At 38.8% G+C, this 21,445-nt stretch overlaps 1 protein-coding gene across 4 annotated transcripts in view; it reads right to left on the bottom strand.

Moving 5' to 3' along the window:
* Nucleotides 1-21,445, bottom strand: part of ARHGEF6 (Rac/Cdc42 guanine nucleotide exchange factor 6) — a 130,968-nt gene that overhangs the window by 94,806 nt on the left and 14,717 nt on the right. For all 4 annotated transcript variants that reach the window (XM_084870207.1, XM_084870206.1, XM_084870209.1 and 1 more), the window contains one exon: nucleotides 718-802. In XM_084870207.1, the coding sequence (XP_084726333.1) occupies nucleotides 718-802 (85 nt within the window). The remainder of the gene's footprint in view (nucleotides 1-717; nucleotides 803-21,445) is intronic.

Below are 21,445 nucleotides of genomic sequence, written 5' to 3'. Positions count from 1 at the left end.
CTTATGTTGATCTCTTATCTCCCCCATATCTCACTACCCTCCCCACTATAATTTGACAGTCTGTTTGTTGCTTTACTGTCTCTGTATCTATCTTTTTGTTCATCAGTTTATAATGTTCCTTATAATCCATAAATGAGTGAGATCATGGAATTGGAGAACATTATGTGGAGTGAAATAAGCCAGTCAATGAAAGAAGTACCATATGATTTCACTCTTGTGTGGACTCTAATGGATAAAATGAACTAACAAGCAATATAGAGACAGACTCAGATATAAATTAGGTTGACAGATGTTGGGGTGGGGGAGTGAAGGAATTGAACAAAAAATGAAAAATGAAAAAGAACTCGTAGACAAACAGCAGTGTGATGATTGTTGGGGGAGAGAGAGAGGAGGAGCTGGAGGATGGACTATGGGGATAAGTGCTAATGGAAGGAGACTTGACTTTGGTTTGTGAACACACAATACAGCATACAGACAATGGGTTGTGGAATTGTGCACCTGAAACCTGTATAACTTTTTTAACCAGTGTCACTCCAATAAAAATTAATAATAAATCCTAAAACCATTAAAAATTAAAGCATTTGACACCCATTAAGTTTATTTGGTGGAAGGGGAGAACTTTGCACCAATCAAACAATCCTGGCCATAGTTAGCTTCTTGGGTAATCAGAAACATGTGGATCCAAACATGTCAACCAGAAACTCATAAATTACTTACCTTCTGTTGCTTTGTTAACAGCTAAAAGAGTGCTCAGAACCTTGGAGAAATTGACTCCTGAATAAAGGTCATCAGGATCAAATACCTATGAGAAAGGAAATTGAAACTGTAAGATACCATAAGTATTCAACTCAACAAACACAACTATCAAAAGACCATTTCCTTTAGCTCTAAGAAGAAGAAAGAAAAAAAAAAGTAAAACCCAAGACCCAAACCTCTGTATACCTTTTGGAGAAATGAAAGCAGCAGCTGAGTCGCCTAACGACATTTGGCAGGCCAGCAGTGAGTTAGAACAAAGCAGTAATGGGAAATGAGAGCCCAGATGAGAATGCAGGGCCTACCAGGAAATGCACAGTGCATACTCAGGACCACTCTTGTAATCTGAACATATCAATACTCTAACCTAGTTACAGGAAACTTGTATGCATGGGTTACAGTTAATGCACATCACCTACATAATGTCCATAAAAGTAGACAAAAAAGGGGGTGGAGCCTTTTTGACACTTTTTCATTTGTAAAGTTTATTCATTATACTCAGTAGGAGCACTGTCAGATGTGTTTTCCTCTCTGCTCTTTGTCCTACCCACTGCTACCCACTGGATCCCAAAGCCTGTGATCCCAATTCCACATTGCCTAAATGTTTCACCCAGATATGCATTTCTCTTCCAGCCCCTGTTTCTGATTTCTGCTGCTTAACCATTCTTCATGAATTTGAACCCCTGCCTGCCTGAACTTATAGATTCTTCCTGGCCTTAAGTGACTTTCCTGGATATGATTTTTGGCCTTTCTGATACTACTCAACTGTCAGCAACAAAACATTAAATAAAGAGAATATTTCACTTTGCCATTCTTAACTGTAATTCTGATATCAAACTGTTCCTAGTGAAGATACCAGTCAGTTGTTGTTTTAAAGAAAATTTACTAATTTTAAAATGTCTTCAATATATTAAAATGTATCAAAATTTCTTTTAGTCTCACATATGTGTATTTGAAACTAGAAGTATTCTCAAGTACAAGCACAATCTATTAATCTGCCAGTCAATGATCTAGATATGTGCATCTGTAAGTAACCAGATGCCCACTTTCTGGATGGAAATGCACCTACTAAAAACATTTTGTTCCAAGATGTCTGAGTTTACATCCCTCTTTGCCTCTCCCGCCCCCCCACACACACACACAAATGTGGTGATGAGAATAGAATGTACCTTTACATGCGGAACATGACTGGATCTAACATTTTGAAGGAGATATCTATCTTCCCATTAAGTAAAGCCATTTGCTCCATTTCTAATCTGCCTGTTTTCTGGGAGCCATATCTAAAGAAAATTTTCCAACCCTAACCCTAACCCTATCTTGTTTGTATACATATTACTGAAGATGTAAAATCATCTATAAAATAAAAATATATGGATTTTTTTTTTGAGTGAAGGGACATTCAGTAGATAATATAGGCAAATATGAGTTTATAGCAGTCTGCCTACTCTGGAATTCACAGCTCAACTATTCACTTAGTCAATAAATATTTTGCGTTCAAACTTAAAATGATTAAAGAACCCTTTCACATCAAAAATGAAACATTAATCCCTAGCCAATTTTGCTCAGAGCATCAGCCTGCAGACTGAAGGGTCCCAGGTTCAATTCTGATCAAGGGCATAAACCTGGATTATGGGCTTGATCCCCAGTAGGGGGAGTGCAGGAGGCAGCCAATCAATGATTCTCTCTCATTATTGATGCTTCTATCTCTCTCTCCCTCTCCATTCCTCTCTGAAATCAATAAATATATATTTAATAAAAAAATGAGGCATTAATATACTTTTAGTAAAGGGCCAATGCCAATATTACTAAATAGTTAAATGATATTACAATCCAAATATATTTCTGAGTGTTACTACGTATTTCAAAGTTTTCCAGGAATAAATTGATAGACATTCTGTTTTAGTTTGTCGAAGCTTAGGTGAAGAAGTTCCAGTAGATGCTGGTAAGAGTATCTAGTAACCCAAGGGATTCCAGACTTATTGACTCTCGCTTAATATAATGACGTTTGCCAAAATAGTAACAAAGAAAAAAAAAGTCATTTATTTTTAGCTCTGAATTCCTCAGAGGAATGTAAATATGTGTGTATATATGGATACATTTGTTGGGTAGGTTGAGTGGACATGGGTAGAATCTAAAATAATAATAAGTAAATATTCGAAGAATAAGGCATGAAAGCAAATGGTCTGATAAAAACCTTCTTCCCGCACTAGCTGGTTTGGCTTAGTGGATAGAGTGCTGGCCTGTGGACTGAAGGCTCCCAGGTTTGATTCCTGTCAAGGACACATTCCTGGATTATGGGCTCAAACACCAGCAGGGGGTGTGAAGGAGGCAACTGATCAATGATTCTCTCTCATCATTGATGTTTCTCTCTCTCTCTCCCTTCTTCTCTGAAATCAATAAAAAAATATATATATTTTAAAAACCTTCCCTTTTTTTTTTTTTTTCCAAAACCTGTTTAGCTCAGTGGATAGAGCATCGGCCTGCGGACTGAATGGTCCCAGGTTCAATTCCGGTCAAGGGCATGTACCTTGGTTGCGGGCACATCCCCGGTGGGGGGGGGGGGGGGTTGCATGAGGCAGCTGATCAATGTTTCTCTCTCGTCAATGTTTCTAGCTCTCTCTCTCTCCCTTCCTCTTTGTAAAAAATTAATGAAATATATATATTTTTAAAAACCTTCCCTTTTTTATGTTGCTCCTTATCTAGGTTAATTGACTGCCCATATGTGGCAACACTGGCATTATTCACTTGTACTGGTACTTGAATAAATGGGGAAAAAATAAACTGATGGAAAAATAAAATATGCATCAACAAAAGTCATTGTGTCTTCTTGAGGGAAGTTGCCTGGACTATGCAGTTTCCTTTTTAGAAAACTAGAGTTTACCCACAGACACTGTTCTTCTCACTGCAAGCCTATTCTGTAGCACTAGAAACTACACAGAAGTTGGAAGAGGTCTCTAGGGACTAGTAGAGAAGGCAATGCCTAAGGGTTATGATTCCAGACCAGTTAGAAGATTATATATAACCACGAACACTCCCCACTGTACCATATCCGTCCAAGCCTCAAATTGAATGCTATTGGAATTCCACCCCAGATCATTCTTCTATGCACTTGAGATTGGCCCCTGCTAAAATGGGAATATTATTTGGAGGGAACACAACAACTTAATTATCAGTCTTTTATACCTTACTGGAAATGTGGAGAATAAGACCAAGTTTAGAGATGATGCTGTGGAGAAAAGCTAAGGTCACCATGGTCCAACTGGGAAAAATCAAGGGAGAACCCCACAATGTGGAGAGGAGTGTAAGGAGAACAAGGAAAAGTAAGTTATAGTACAGGCCCTTTGCCTAAGACTAAGCGCAATAATTTATATATATAAAATGGAAAACCAATCTCTTTTCCAAATGACAAAGCACTCTGGGACTTGTTAAAAGGTAATTCAGCCCTGACCAGGTGGCTCTGTTGATTGGGGCATCATCCCATGCACTGAAGGGTTATGGGTCCCATTCTCAGTCAGAGCACATACCCATGTTGCAGGTTTGATCACCAGTTGGGGCACAATGAGAGACAACTGATCAATGTTCTCTCTCCCTCTCCCTTCTACTCTCTTTCTAAAGTCAACAAAACTGTATCTTCAGGTGAGGATTTACAAAAAGGTTTCTGGTTTGGCTAAGTGGATAGAACATTGGCCTGTGGACTGAAGAGTTCAGGTTCGATTCCAGTCAAGGGTACATGCCTGGGTTGTGGATCTGATCCTAGCAGGGGTCATGTAGGAGGCAGCCCATCAATGAGTCTCCCTTATCATTGATGTTTCTATCTCTCTCTCTCCCTCTCCCTTCCTCTCTAATATCAATAAAAATATTTTAAAAAATAAAAAAGGTTTCCAATAAAAAGGTAATGCATATTTGCATATTTATGCTGCATGTGATGATATTAATACTATTCTTCTGGTATATTGTGTAAACTTTGATAGCATGTTTAATATCATATGAAACTAACTTTATCTATACTTATTTTGGTTCAGAAATTAGGTGGTTAGTTCCAGTTGGATCTATGAAGGTCAAATGAACAGCAAGATTCTCTCTTCCATTTACCACAACTGTAATGCAGCAAAAAATGACTGCTTCTTGGACTATCGCTAGATGGTTTCAAGGTCCCGCTCCTGCAATGGGATGAGGCAAAGCTCAAGTATAACAGCAGAAACAACAAAAACATTTACTCTACTCTGGGTAAGCAGTAGGAGAGACAGGGATTAAACTTCACTGAAGATTTTTTAAAGTATTTATATATAGCCTGTCTAAGGTCCAATCCTACATCAGCATCTAATATCAGACAAAGCATTAACTTTTTCAATATTTCCTCACATTTTTCCATTTTGAACATCTACAATGACAGCAAAACCTATTTTCTATCCACTAAACAGCAGGTGTTAATTCTGAACTGTTGGGATCTGCCAGTATAAACTGCACAGAAGTTACTATTTTTATGCTTTACAAATAGATCCTTTTGAAGTAGTTTTCACTTTCAACATGTATGCTGTTTTAGGACATTTTTTTTCTGAACTGACAAACACAAGGAAACACATGAGGAAAAACTTCCACAACCCCTTGTTCCATTCCCTTACTAATCTTATAGCTATAATTTACTGATTTACTGAGCACTTGTTATGTGCTGACACCATGTTTGATGAGGATGAATAGATATAGAGATGATAGATAGATAGATAGATAGATAGATAGATAGATAGATAGATAGATATTCATCATTGCACTTGATTCTCCCAGTAAACCTGTATTGTAGGTACAATTATTTCCCTCACTTTATGAATGAGTAAATTGAGATTCAGAGTACTTAAGTCACAAAGCAAAAAAGTGATGGAATCAATAAATATTCATAGAAAGTGTTGTGAGGGACGTTTTAGTCCTGCATGCATACTTATGTTTTCATGAACTATTTTTAAAAATGAAAAAGAAACCCATGGGTTTGTACATACAAAAAAAAAAATCCTTTGCTGCATCTGTACCATCTGCAGGAACTTTGTTACAACCTCTAACATGACTAATACAATAAACCATGGCAAAGAGAAAATACCCCAAATGACAAGACTTTTTTTCCACAAGGTCTTCCCTAATTCCTGTGCAATACTTTTCATTTCAAGATGGTCCTGACCCAGCAGCTAACTTTTGCCAGAAGTGGGGAAGGGATGCACTGAGCTACTCTTATTTGTTCATTGGGTTTCACCTTATAAGCCACCATCCATATTTGTGAAGTTGTTGGTAGGGTGGGGGTCCAGCCCATGGTTATAGGACCAAGCTAAACATTCCCTTGGCATCATGCTCTAACCACCTAAGTTAACAGTCATAGCCCTAGCCACACCTATGTTAAGAGAAGCCATACTATATACTGATTCAGAACTAGGTCATGTCTCTAATGTCATGAGGCTTCAGTCCCACTCAATCGACTTCCATTTAAAGTTAATTTAGGGCCGAAACCGGTTTGGCTCAGTGGTAGAGCGTTGGTCTGCGGACTGAAAGGTCCCAGGTTCGATTCCGGTCAAGGGCATGTATGTTGGTTGCGGGCACATCCCCGGTGGGGAGTGTGCAAGAGGCAGCTGGTCGATGTTTCTCTCTCATCGATGTTTCTGGCTCTCTATCTCTCTCCCTTCCTCTCTGTAAAAAATCAATAAAATATATTTTTTTAAAAATAAAAAATAAAAAAAATAAAAAAATAAAGTTAATTTAGGGTTTGAAGTGATCACAATAGGCTCCATCACTCAATTGTTAAATCCAATCAACCGAAAAGGAAGGGATTGAGTGAAACCACATGGACATAGCTTATGTTTCAGGCCAGTTAAAAAAATTCCAAATATTTTAGGAGCATTCCAACTCTCACTTGTTCTTATTGTTCTTACTGAATAAAATCTTAAATTAACTTAGCCCATCTTGAATCACATTTTCGAATTCTCACAACTGAACAAGCTGCTTCTGTTAATCCCTGAACTTTGGAGGAAATGCCATTACATAGGGCAACAGAGCAAGAAAATCTGAGCTGCTTAGTCATATTTCACTGGGTGGTACTGCTCGTGGCTCTGTGAATGCAACCTGGATGCTTCCACATAGCTCCTATGAAAAGTAGTCACAAAGTCAGCAGCAAATAATGCTCTAAGCTCAGAAATTAGATTCAACTAGGCACTTATATTCCACTTACTACCGTAGAATGCAGTGGATGGCATTTGCACCTGCCTGGTTTTAAATAATAACTGTTCCTATTTGATGTGGAGCAAAGTTAAGAGGGCAAACCCTGCTTGCTCTCTACTCCTCTCGTATTTCCTTCCTTTCTCTCCATTTCAGCAATTTAGGAAACAAGATCTGACTTGTTTAATAATTTATAATGCTTTTTTAATATTAGGTGTATTCTAACTTCCTTGGTGGTAATGGTATATTATATGCTACTTTATTGTTAGTCATATGCTTACTAGGTATACGCTACCTCTTAATATTAAATGAGAGAATGCATGTGGTTGCAAAAACATCGATGAACTGAAGATAGCACTGGTGCGAGGGTCAGAAGACCTTAACTCCAATCTGAGATTTGTCACTGCTGAGTAGTTGTGAGGATTTAGGAAAGCAATGCCAGTTTGTTTGTGGCTCTGTTTCCCATGTGGAGAGTGAGAGATGTGCTGGCCCATCATCTAAATAGGAACTCTGAAAGGCAGCATCTTGGTGGTGTGCCCAAGGTCCAGAATCTGATCTTCAGTCCTCAAGACTCTTGAGAATGGGCTCACACCATCCAAGTTCATGAAAGGTCAATGCATAAACCAAAATGCCAATGTGCTAATTTTTACTTTAAAATGAAGCATTAAGAATATTAAACATTCCCATTTTATGACCAGATCACTCTCTCCCAATAGAGAATTCTATGTGGAAAGCCAAATTAGAATTAGAAATTTGTTGGATAGTATATAATCAAAGCAAAGGCAGTCTGGGGTAGCACAGCCTATCGTAATTGTTGTTTGTTTATAAGTTTACTTTTTTAAAATGTCATTTTAAAATGACCTAATTATAAATCCTGGCTCAATCTTGCTGGTTCTGCCTGGTGGGACTTGGACTGTTATTGTAGGCAGGTTTAACCATTTATGTCCTTTTGTCTCTGTGGCTTTATATAGAATCAGTACATAATTATTATGGGCTTCTAGATTACTTGAATCTCATAGAATCCAGCTCCATAGAGTTCCTATGACAGGAACAAAGATCCAATGGTAATCCCTCACTGATCACTCCTCATTGCAAACTCACCAAATCCACTTCCTCAGCATCACTAACATCAATATTTCACACACTTTTACTTCCATCCTTCCTTGCTACAGTTCTTTAGGAGAAAAACATTTTCTCCACAACAAAGATTCATCTTCAGTTGAGTATTAAGTGTTCAAAAGAATGAATGAGGAATGATACAGGCATCTTGGTGGGGACAGTCACAGGATTAAGGATAAAGAGATAGAACAATTGGCTTCGGATAATCTGACCAAAAAGAGAACAGACGTAAAGGAAAGGGACAGATAAAACCTCTCCTATCAATAATGCTTGCCAAGCCAAGGATAGAAAGTGGGAGGCCTAGACCCTGCTGCCTGTCAGCCAGCCAGTCAATATGGCCTGCCCACGCCCCCTCCTCCTGTGCTCCTGTCACTAGAGCCTTTGCAGGAGCCATACTGGCTGCCAGTTTTGAGTGATGCTTCAGCTGCTGGAGCATCTGTGTGCCAGACTTTGGATGTCCTCCCCAAGCCCCTCACCCTACCCCTTCAAAAAAAAGGGACTTATTTTCTAGTGTTCCAAATTGGAATGCAGAACACATTTTCCCAAAGACATAGCATCACACCTGCTACTTAGTCTCTGAGAGTTTTAAAGTCAGCAACATTAGTTATTAAATAGGCTATTATGAGCCAGCCAGAAAACATAATCATTGTATAGACCCTAGTTTCTATCGAAAAGTGTTTTCTGTATTCCCAACAATAACTTACAAATGATCTTTTGGAAAATAATCCATTTTTACATTGAAGAATGCCTGAATGTGTGGTCCCAAATCAATGTCCAGATCCTTCATAGTTTTTCCTTGTCCTATCACATAAAGGATGAACAAATACAATAGACATTCTAAGTGCTATTTATTTTAGAACTCCTTGTGATGAGAGAACCAAATAATACATATGAGGATTATGAGAATATCCTCATAAATTATAATAGTTGACAGCCCCTGCATATGTAACAGTTCAGGCAGTCAAGGGGGAGACTCAGCTGTGAAGAAGGCTCCTGCAGTCCGTGCTTTCCTAGGAACCTGCTATAATTTATGGTAAGAGCCAGAAAGTCTAGCAGAAGCAACTGCTTCACTGTGACATCCACATACAGGAGATACTGGTGTTAAATGAACTCCACACAAAATTAAGGCAGGAGGAGGGCAATGAGAAAAAGGAACCCGCCCTAGCCAGTTTTGCTCAGTGGATAGAGCATCGGCCTAAGGGTTGAAGGGTCCTGGGCTCAATTCTGGTCAAGGGCACATACCTGGGTTGCAGGCTCAAACCCCAGTGTAGGGCATGCAGGAGGCAGCCAATCAATTATTCTCTCTCATCATTGATGTTTCTCTCTCTCCTTCCTTCCTCTCTGAAATCAATAAAAATATATTTTAAAAAATAATAAAGAAAAAAGGAACCCCTCACAGTTGCTTTAAGGCTTAAAGTTTAAGCAGAAGCTTGTCTGGCAGTTTCATCTGCAGTCCTCCCTAAGTCCTCTATTGACTTACCCTCACATATTTTTCTTCTGAAGAGTTACACTTATAGTCTTTACAGAAGTTGCACTTTTAAGCCCTCAATCATCCACCACTGTAATATTCCCTATTTATTCTGTAGGTGTTAAGATTAGCCCTGGATTTACTATTATAAGGCAGACTCTTTGAAGTCCAAATTGCTCCCATAGCCCTGGCTCAATATTCAACACTAGAGTCCCATTGCACAAAATTCGTGCAATAATATGCCTCCTTTCCCCTGGCTTCACTCCCAGCCGCCTGGGAGCCAGCAAGTCCTCACTTCTTTCCAGAGTACCGCTTCTATAGCTCCCTCCTCTGCACCCTCTCCCCCTCATAGCAGGTGTCCCACCCCTCCTGGCTGCTCCACGCCTGCATATACAAATTAACCCACCATCATAGTTAGGTTAATTTGCATATTCACTCTGATTGGCTGTGGGTGTAATGGAGGTATGGTCAATTTGCATGTTTTTATATTATTAGGTAAGATAGATCAAGCATTTGATAAATAACCATTTATTGGTTGATCAATAGGATGTATTGTCAGAAAAAATTAAATTGTGCCCAGAATATAAGCCCCATAAATCCAGTTTTCAGAAAACTTCTTTACCTTTGTATCCTTAATGACTAGAAGAATGCTTGTCACATAATAGTTGCTCATAAACTATTTAATGGGTTAATAAATCTTTAAACGCTCTCACCAACACATGATTAATCATAATTAAAGAAAAAGTATTGCTGGAACCACAGTAAAATAAAAAAGAATAATCTTTCCTTCTGTGACAACATGGATGGACCTTGAGGGTATTGAGCTAAGTAAAATAAGTCAAACACAGAAAGATGAATACCACAGATTTCACTTATATGTGGATTCTACAACACAAAACAAATAAAAACAAAACCCAGATTAATAGATACACAAAACAGTTTGGTGAATGCCAGAGAGGAAAAGGGTTAGGGGGGTGAAATGAGTGATTAAATCATAAGATCTTAGAGATTAATAAGTACATACTTTCAGTTATAAAATAAGTCATGGAGATGTAATGTATGGAATAGGGAATATAGTCAATAATATTGTATTAATTTTGTGAGGTGACATATGGTAACTGGACATTGTGGTGACCACTTTGCAATCTATAGAAGTGCCAAATCACTATGTTGCACAGTTGAAACTAATATAATATCGCATATCAATTATACCTAAATAGATAAATTGAAAGACATATATGTATATATTATTAAGGATAAAAAATTTCCATGAAAGTTTCCAGGAAAGGTATTATCTAAAAATAACATACACTTGTACTCATCAGCAAAATTAAGCCCTATGACCATGAGGTGACCAAAGGTGCTTCAAACTCCATGCTTTTGTATTTCATAGAATTGTGTGCGAGTATGGGCAAAGTCTGCAATTGCTGGCCTATCCCAGACTCCTTTAAATCTCACAAAGCACCATGACCTAAGCATTATAGAGAAGAATTTTGGGGTTTATTGCTTTGCTAGAGTAGGCTACATTTTTTTTTTCAGAGAGGAAGGGAGAGGGGGAGAGATAGAAATATCAATGATGATTATAAAGAATCATTGATTGGCTGCCTCCTGCACCCCCAACATTGGGGATCAAGCCCACAACCTGGACATATGCCCCGACCGGGAATCGAACCATGAACTGGCTCATAGGTTGACGATCAACCACTAACCCATGCTGGCTGGGCAGGCTATATTTTTTGTACTGTTTTACTGTAAGATAGCTTAAATAACAAACACTCTAAGTCATACTCACCTGCTCATACTCTGCTCTAAAACAAGCTCAAGGTGCAGCCAGAGCAGAATGGGACAGGAAAATATGGCAAATTAACTCATGAGAAGCAAGAAAGGTGTAACAGGCAATTTGAAAGAGACAATAAACCACATGTACAAAGTCCCTCTTATACCAGCTAATCCAGGTAGGAAAGATGTTGTGCCAAAGTCGCTACCATTTTCTTAATTGGAGATTACCTTCAATAATACATCTGGCAATGACTTTTGGCACTCCTTGTTTATATGTGATTCACGTTTTCAAAACTATGTCATTTTCTGAATTGCTTATCAATGCCTAACAGACATTAGTTAATTAATTAATTTGTTAATTAACTTTCCTCCATCTGATCACAAACAATATTTGTACCTAACAAACAAAACAAACACAGTAAGGTGGGTATCTGAGAGTTCAGATGCCAATAACATCAGGAATGGTGCTTTTAGTTACTACCCATGTCTCTCAGCCTCATAGAACCAAGCCGATAACTACTTACAAATTCAAGTCCACACTCTCAGGCTGGCATTCCTATTTCTTCTCAACCTGGTCCAACCCTTAGCAAGTCCATCATTTCTCACCATCATCTTCTTGTTTGCTCCACAATCCTTCACTTTCTTCACTGTGCCTCTCTGTTATATGAAAAAGTTCCCTCAACTATTTGAATCCTAGATGTCCTTCAGAGTCCATCCTGCATCACTCCTTTCCATGGGTTCTTCCCTAAACACACCTCAGTAACAGGGGGCTTCTCTTCTTCTGAACCAGCATTATGTTCTATACGCTGGAGCCACTAACTTGGATACCTAGCCATACACTGTTAAATTGTACTATTTCCCATGTACATCTGCCTCTTTCCACAATGCCAGGCACAGCATTTACCATACAGATGGTGAATAAGTATTTGCCATCAGTCTTTCCTTTCAACCTAAAATTTAAAAAGATATTTCTTCCACTGAAACCGGTTTCCTCAATGGATAGAGCGTCGGCCTGCGGACTGAAAGGTCCCAGATTCAATTCCTGTCAAGGGCACATACTTTGGTTGCTGGCACATCCCTAGTAGGGGGTTTGCAGGAGGCAACTGATCGATGTTTCTCTCTCATTGATGTTTCTAACTATCTCTCTCCCTTCCTCTTTGTAAAAAAAATCAATAAAATATATATTTTTTAAAAAGATATTTCTTCCAACAGAAATACCTGTCCTTTTGGCATGCCTTTCCCAAAAAAGAAGACAGAAAAGGGCTCATTTTTTTCTGGTAGACCTTGATAAATCAGAGCTTATATATATTCCATCACTTGGTAAAATACATTCTTCCTTTTGAAGAATATGATTGAGAGAAGTTAAGAACACTGTCAAAGCACCTCACCAAAAGGAAGCAAAGTTACTGCCTATTAGAATCACAGTCACAGAGTCCTAATGTCCAAATGTCACCTTGAAAACCCAATGAAATTGAGAGACTTTTGGTAAGATAAGAAATAACAAGTGACTTGAGGACTAAATAATAGAGTGGGGAGCAATGGTTTAACAGTTTGTTCACCTGAAGGTGATTTTTTAAATCCCAAATCAAGATTTCTCAATTCAAAACACATTCTCAAACACCAGCATGTCTTCAAAGAATGAAAACTGGTTATCCTACAGTACAAATGCTTGTTGACACATTCATTCACAACATACGTTTTTCAAAAGTAGTGGTTAATTTTCTATTTTAGTAAAATACTACATTCTATTGATAGTGCACATTAATTATACCTAAATAAGTCTCTTGATTTACATACATTTCTCAGCAATCATTGGTAAATATCCCCAGTTTGCTGGAGACCTAGCCAAGAACAGACACATTTCAAGACAGAATGTTCCTTAGCATACAGGCCTGCTTCACAGACTGGGCTCTTCATAAAAGTTATTAAGAGCTTGACACCTTAATGACACCTCTTAAAATAATGTCCATGCTTCCAAGGGGTAGGGAAACCTGTATGTCATTGTCTCTGGTGAAACAAGTCCTTAATAACTCACTGCTTTGCAAACTGCCGCATTACGTATCAGTTTAATTTAATTCCTTCTTTTCCCCATTGCCCTATTCAATCCCTCAACTGACATGTCTGATCTCTGTAATAATATTCAAGTCCCAGGAAAGTATAAAATTGGGATTTTACTCTATTTGTCTAAGCAGAACTTAATTAGGAAGGTAAATCTTCTGCCAGAAGTCAAATAGAAACGATGTGTGAGTGTATGCTATTTTAGATGATCCACATTTCGGAACCCACACAGCCCTGTATGTGGTAGGGTCGAATGTGCCAGGGTATGACAAAACCTAGAGCTAATCAGGCAGATGTCTGGTGTCATGAGTTTTTCCCCCCCAGATGACAGCAGAGGAAGTGGCACTGTCAGTGTTGAAATCCAGAGCAGCTTCTGGACTGAGTGGACATATATCTCCTCTAAAAAGTTGGTAAGCAAAGGCCCTAAAACTGGCAAGTGTCCCTCATATTTCTTCGTTTGCAATTCAAAGGCCAGACCTTGGACATCCTTTTGGTGTTAACTCCAATGTCATCACCAATGGTTTTGCATACCTTATGCTGCGTTGGCAACTCTTTACCTCTTCAACAAATCCTTGGCGGGGGAGGGGGGAAACTCAGTAATAACAAATGACCAAATTAGAATGGGGAATGTGGCTGGAGTAGCTTGCAAAGATTGTATGATTTTAATAAGAGCTATATTGTGCTCCATTGCCCTCAGAAACAGCCTGGATTAGAATCAACATGAAGGCCTGAGGGTGGGCGGGAATGAGGTGGAGGGGGTCAATGGGGGGAAAAAGGGAAATGTTTGAAACACTTTCAACAATAAAGTTATTGCCCTAGCCAGTTTGGCTCAGTGGATAGAACATTGGCCTGCAGACTGAAGGGTCCCGGGTTCGATTCCAGTCAAGGGCACAAACCCAGGTGGCAGGCTCAATCCCCAGTAAGGGGCATGCAGGAGACAGCCAATCAATGATTCTCTCTCATCATTCTTGTTTCTATGTCTCTCCCCCTCTCCCTTACTCTCTGAAAGCAAAAAACAAAACAACAACAACAAAAACCTATTTAAAAACAATAAAAATAATTTTTTAAAAATTAGAGTGAGTTAGATTTAAAACAAGGTAACTTTTACATCTTCTGTCAGGAAGATTCCTTGATCAAATTTTCTAACAAAACACATTATTTTGGTATTATCAGTATGCATTCAACCTATTAAGAAACAACCTGATTCCTTTTCAAGTGTTATATACTATGGGTTTTTTTGTATAGAGGCAATTGATTTTTATTCCCTCCACCCCCCCGACTATGCCCAATTCAATAGATTTATTACTTTTTTCCGAGGGTAAAGGGGAATGTTTTTTGTCAGTCATCATCAAAAAACAACAACAAAAACAATTTGTTGAATTGTTTAAAATAACATGCATCTTGCTCTGGGGTGTATTTTCAAATTTCAAGTTATTGTGACTATAAAATAACCAGGTTTGCTTTAAAAGACAAAAATTAAACCACTCTATCTTGGTAAACATAAGAAACTGAAAATACTCAGTTTTCACATGCTTCTAGTTTATGCATAGACTAAGAACAAGTGGAAAGCTTTCCTGATTTTTCAATTTCAAGAGGAATCTATCAAATTGTTTATATTATTATCACAAAATGGTAGCTAAAGAAGTTACTGTGGTTAACAACTGAATAATTCATAGCCTCTGAAGAATTCAGTTGCTTTGTCTTCTCTAGTTCCTCTTTCGAACTGGATCCCCAAACGTATTTCTAGTCCTGAGTTGTTATACAAATTGTTTTCAGCAGTTAAAAATTGGCAATGCTCAGCATTGACAACAGCAGCAAGACAGACATCTGGAGACTTAGCATGAACTTTTATAACCAATTCATAAAACTCTTAAGACTACATGCTTATTGTCAGAAATTATAGTTAAAAATTCCTATCTCTGTTCCATGGATATCACTGGGCTACAATATCACTGAAATTTAAACTGTGTTTACATAGTCTTCCAAATACAAGATATAAACAAATTAAATATGACATATAAATAATTTCAAACACATTTCAACATCCTCTCATTTAAATTTAAATTATTTTCTATTATGTGAAGCACTAAGAATTTCAAGTCCAGGAAAAAAAAAAAGCACTTCCATTTGTGAGTGAAAGATGTTAATAATGTTGAAAAGAATAATTTCTGCTGTTAACATGAGAACAGAGCCTGCCATCACTATTCATCTAAAATTCCCCAAGACAATCAACTTTGTTTTGTTCTCAGAAGAGGGTTATTAAGTATTGGAAAATATGTGGGGGATTTTAGCTTCAACTTTATTTTTTTAAGAATGTTTTTCCAAAAAGAAGCAGTTTCTGCCAAATAAAGCATGGAACTAAAAAATAATATGGTTGGATTTATTTTCCTGTTTCATCTCTGTCTAAATTCTCAATGTAACTAGTGTAAAACCTCAGAACTCTTGGAGAAGCCATCTCTCCACAAAGTCCACAATTTACCCTTTCTTGTGTTCAAATTTTCTTTAATGTTAAGATTTCAAAAGGAAGTCTTTCGATAAAGCATAACTCACTTTTTAAATGGAGCTTGCATAACGTAACTGTACTAAGTGAACTTTTTTCATAATGCAATGTTATCATTTGTGAACACTAGTCTACTGAAATATATTAAAATTCCAATTAGTAACTAGCTTTACCCAGTGCCAGGCACTGTGCTAAGTGCTTTACTTGCATTCTCTCATTTAATATTAAGAGGTAGCATATACCTAGTAAGCATATAACTAACAATAAAGTAGCATATACCTAATATAAATACCACTACCACCAAGGAAGTTAGAATACACCTAATATTAAAAAAGAATTTTAGCCAAAACCGGTTTGGCTCAGTGGATAGAGCGTCGGTATGCGGACTGAGGGGTCCCAGGTTCAATTCCGGTCAAGGGCATGTACATTGGTTGCGGGCACATCCCCTGTGGGGGATGTGCAGGAGGCAGCTGGTTGATGTTTCTCTCTCATCAATGTTTCTAGCTCTCTATCCCTCTCCCTTCCTCTCTGTAAAAAAATCAATAAAATATAATTTTTAAAGAATTATATATATATGCATATATATACTAATTAACCAGGACACCCTAACGGGTTGACCAGACAGGAGGAGGTTTCACGCAAAGCATGGGGGGCAGGATCCTTCACGTGCTTACGCTGGGGGAAGGCCTGATCAGCAGCCATGGCTACTTCAAGGGCTGGAGAGGGAGGTAGGACCAGACCAGCAACTCAAGAGTGAGCAGCGCCACATGATTTCAAATTTCACGTTGGGCTCCTAGTATACCTAATAATTGGCTAGCCCAGGTCAATTCAAATCCAAAGCTCAAGCTCTTAGCCAACGCAGTACTATACTACTTCTCAAGAACAAAGTTTCCTTGACAGGAATCAAACTCAGAACAAGACAGGGAGAGTCACAAATTCTAGCCACTAGATCAACCATACATGTATTGGGTTGCCTGAACCTACACCAAAAGGTCCCAGATGGTTATATGTTTGGGTGTCTGTTTTTTATAGTTTTTTGTCTCTTTTCTTGATGTGCTGTTTATTTCACTTCTTCCATGTTTTATTTAGATATATACTCTTTCTGCCATTGCTAATTCATCTAATCTATAGAATCCCCTCTTCTCCCTTTATCACAAGTTTCTATTCACATCTGTTTTCCACTTTACAAAGTGTTTCCACATAACTTATCTTGTCTAATCTAATCAGTTTGGGATGAGCAATGAGAGTACCCATAATTATAACATGCTCAGGTAAATAAAAGTAATTTAGACTCTGAGCAAGGGTCCATGGCAGTCTTCTAGGAATAAAGTGCATAAGTCTTAGTGCAAAGGTGTGCCATCTCTTTGGCAGCCCAAACCTTCTCTGACCCTTCAGTCATACTATGAATCATTCATTTAATGAACATTTACTGAGCATTGCTATATGCCATATTCTAATACTGAGTGCTGGGATTATCAAGCTCTGGTTCCTGCCTTTGAGAAGTTCCAAGACTGGTAAAGAGACAAATGTGTCCACAGATTACCATAGTGAGAGTGGGCAGACAGAATAAAAGTACCTTGGCACAAGGGAATATAAGAAAATGAACAACAGCTGCCAAATCCTACAGAGATTTTTCTAGAAGATCTGAGGCTGAGAAGAAAGCTGGTGTCTCTTTATTGTTCTCATTTAGGCAGCAGACACTAGAGGTTGCTATATTGCTGAACTCTAGATTAGCCATCAAAATGGTTCTCAACTCTGGCTGAAACTGGTTTGGCTCAGTAGATAAGAGTATCAGCCTGCGGACTGAAAGGTCCCAGGTTCGATTCCGGTCAAGGGCATGTACCTTGGTTGTGGGCACATCCCCAGTGGGGAGGTGTGCAGGAGGAAGCTGATCAATGTTTCTAACTCTCTATTCCTCTCCCTTCTTCTCTGTAAAAAATCAATAAGATATTTTTTAAATGGTTCTCAACTCTGGTTGCACATTAAAATCACTTGGGGAGCTTTAAAAAATGAAATAAATAATAACACCTGGTCGCTTTGGAAAACTGTTGGGCAGTACCTACTCAAGCTAAGCTTGTACACACCCTATGATCCAGCAGTTCATTCCTATGTATAAATTCCAACAGAAATGTGCACCAGAAGACATGCACAAGGATATTCACGGTAGCTTCATTCATAGCAACCAAAAACTGGAAACAACCTAGATGTCCATCAATAGTTGAATGGAGACACAAAATATGGTACATCCACATGATGGAATATTACTAGCAAACAAAAAAATAAAAAATAAAAAAAAACTACTACTACTGCAAAAGCATAGCTGACTTGTAAAATGCTACCTTGAGTGAAAGATAACATACAAACAAGTACATACTATATGATTCCACTCATATAAAGTATCAAAACAGAAAAAAAGAATTGAGTGTTGTAGAAGTCAGGACAGTGGTGTCTGTGGGTGAGGGATAGTGACTTAAAAGGGGCACAAGGGTAGCTTATGGGTGCTGAAAATGGTGTGCTGGTTATTATATGGATATGTTCAATTTGTAAAGATTCATCAGACTATACTAGTATACTTAGGATTTGTACAATTTCCTGAATTCATGTTATATTTAATATAAAGTTCACTTAAACATTAAAATAAGAAGAAATACCAAGGCCTGGCCCTCACTGAAGACCAATTCACACAGAAGCTCAATGGGAGGGAACCTCCCCAACATTTGCATTTTTTAAAGATTTTTTAAAATTGATTTTTAGAGAGAGAGGAAGAGAAAGAGACAAAGAGAGAGAGACATCCATGTAAGAGCAAAACATGGATCAACTGCCTCCCACATGACCCCCCCCATATGGGACTGAGCCCATAACTTGCACATGTGCCTTGACCAACAACTGAACCAGCGATCTTTTGGTGCATGGGACTATGCCCAACTAACTGAGCGACACTGGCCAGGGCAACATTTGTATTTTTAATATATATATAGATATGGATATATACATATATATATAATTTTTTATTGATTTCAGAGAGGAATGGAGAGGGACAGAGATATAGAAAAATCAATGATGAGTGAGAATCCTTGATCAGCTGCCTCCTGCACTGCTCCTCCTCCTACCCCTCCTCCCCCAATTGAGGATAAAGCCCAAAACCTGGGCATGTGCTCTGACTGGGAATCGAACCATGGCCTCCTGGTTCATAGGTCAATGCTCAACTACTGAACCACACCAGACATGCTCTAGTTACAGCCATATCTGAAAACCAAGGGGCTAGGTGTTCCTGTATTTATCATCAGTTCCTTTGGAGAGACAGCCTGACACATGGCAAACAGAATGATTTCTGGAGTAAGGTGTATATCAGTGATTACATTTTGGCACCGTGAGACTGGCAGTTGAGACATTTGTCTAGATCTGTGTTTGGCAAACTGCGAATCATGAGCCACATGCGGCTCTTTGACCCCTTGAGTGTGGCTCTTCCACAAAATACCACGGCCTGGGAGAGTCTATTTTGAAGAAGTGGTGTTAGAAGAAGTTTAAGTTTAAAAAAATTGGGCTCTCAAAAGAAATTTCAATCGTTGTACTGTTGATATTTGGCTCTGCTGACTAATGAGTTTGTCGACCACTGGTCTAGATCATCCACAAACCAGCACTATGTGATGAGCACAATGCCACCTCCCTCTTGGGATTGTCGTGAGGATTAAATAGAATAACATAAATCTCCCAGCACAGTACTTAAAACAGGAGATAGAGAAATGCTGGGTACTCAACTTCTTTTCTTCTTTCACATCTAAGTTCCCTATGTACAGTGATGAGCAGATTGCTTTAAATGAACAAAACTCATACTCTCCAATTTCTCCTCCTGAATGAGTTTCTTTGTAAAGACTGGAGTAATATTATACTTGAACTAGTGATGTCAGACAAATATCAGACATTTTTGGGGCCCTAGTGACTCACTCTATTCAGCACCTGTTATCCCTGAAGATGAATGGAGAGGAGGCCATCCGTGGGAAATGCAAACCACAGACCCTCCTTTCGAAAGCTCTGCTCCTGTACTCCTAAGAACAGAGCCAGCCTTATGCAAAGACAAGGCCAAGATGTGAGTTGGTACAAAGAATAGGAAAAAAATTGGTAGCTCAGAAGATATACCATCCATAAAACATGTGCCAAATGAAACACTTTTGTATAAAATGCCATGTTTTAGTAAAAACAAGCACAACCTTGAGCTGAAAGCAGGAGATCCAGGTCAGAATTTTAATACTACTACTGGTAAGCTGCCTGACTTTGGTGAACTCAACTTTTGTTTCTCTGTCAAATGAAAGCAATGCAATGCCATCTTTCCCGCATCCTTTACAAATGCTCAGTAAGTTGCAGAGAAATAAGACAACATTCCCAAAAACGTTAAGCAGCAAAGAAATGCCAGATGAGAACTCTAGCTAGAAATTTACTTTGTTCCAAACTCTAACCAGCACCACCCCTCAAGACTGAGAACTCTCTGATATTAACTGCTTCAAGCACACCTGGAGGAGACGACAATAGCCCGAAGCCTGTTTATGTAAGAAGGGACTGAAGCATCGCCATCAAGTAGCAAAATATTTCCCTTAAGAGAAGTCCCTGGGAATGCCTCAGCTGAAGTACAAGAGCAGGCCGAGGCCTTAACATTTTGGAGAGAAGTGCTTTCAGTCACGGAACACCAGAACTGTTGCTGGAGCAAATGATGTCATTGAAGCTCCTCTTACCGTGGTCAATGTCAAAATTAAGATAGGAAGTTCAAGGACAAATTGTGGGGTTGCCAAGCAAATACAAGTTAGAAAAGCAGTGGCTTCAAATTTTTTAAATACTTTACAAAACATCAACTGAAATTTAGCCTAGTCTACAATTTGTTTGTTTCATGTAAAGATTTTATTGACAAAAATAAACACAGTTGCATAGAAAAATGTATTCCTTTACTCTATTTTTATTCCCATTACACATTAAGAAAAGGGGGAAAAAAAGTCATGTGAGTTACCTTTATATCCAAAGCCAGTAACAAGCCAAAAACACAAATATAAGATTTTTTTTAAGAGACAGAGATAAACTTAAGGGCTCTCTACTCTAGAGATAAGAAACGAATAGCTCAAATACCTGTTGGGTTTTTTAATGACTAGAAAATAACTACAGGCAGGTTGGAACATCTTGCAGAGAGTATAGGTCTTTCCCCTTACACAAACCATTCCTGCGACAGACCTGTATACTCATCGCCAAAAATATCCCCAAATGTACGGATGCTGGGGATGGAAAGGGGAGGCATCAAATTCGTATTTTAAAAAACAAACAGTACTGTGGACTCCTTGCCCTGGTGGGGGGTTGTAGGGAAGGAATCCGGTCTGATGCAAACCTTGCGGTCAGAGCCGGACAACTCGCCCCTAAGTTTGGCGCGTCCTCTCTCGGCGCCCTCAGCCCCCTCCCTCCCTCCGGGCACCCCGGATCTCAGTTCCCTGGGAGGCCTTGGCAGAGAAGGAACCCCAAGACTGGGGCTGGGAGCCAAGGCAGTGGAAGGGCAGCTCCCCGCTAAGGGGCAGTCCTTAGGCACCACCCCGAACCCTTGA

Source organism: Pipistrellus hanaki (assembly GCF_964339955.1).
Source record: "Pipistrellus hanaki genome assembly, chromosome: X".
Taxonomy (NCBI): domain Eukaryota; kingdom Metazoa; phylum Chordata; class Mammalia; order Chiroptera; family Vespertilionidae; genus Pipistrellus; species Pipistrellus hanaki.
This window is presented reverse-complemented; position numbering and strand designations above follow the sequence as displayed.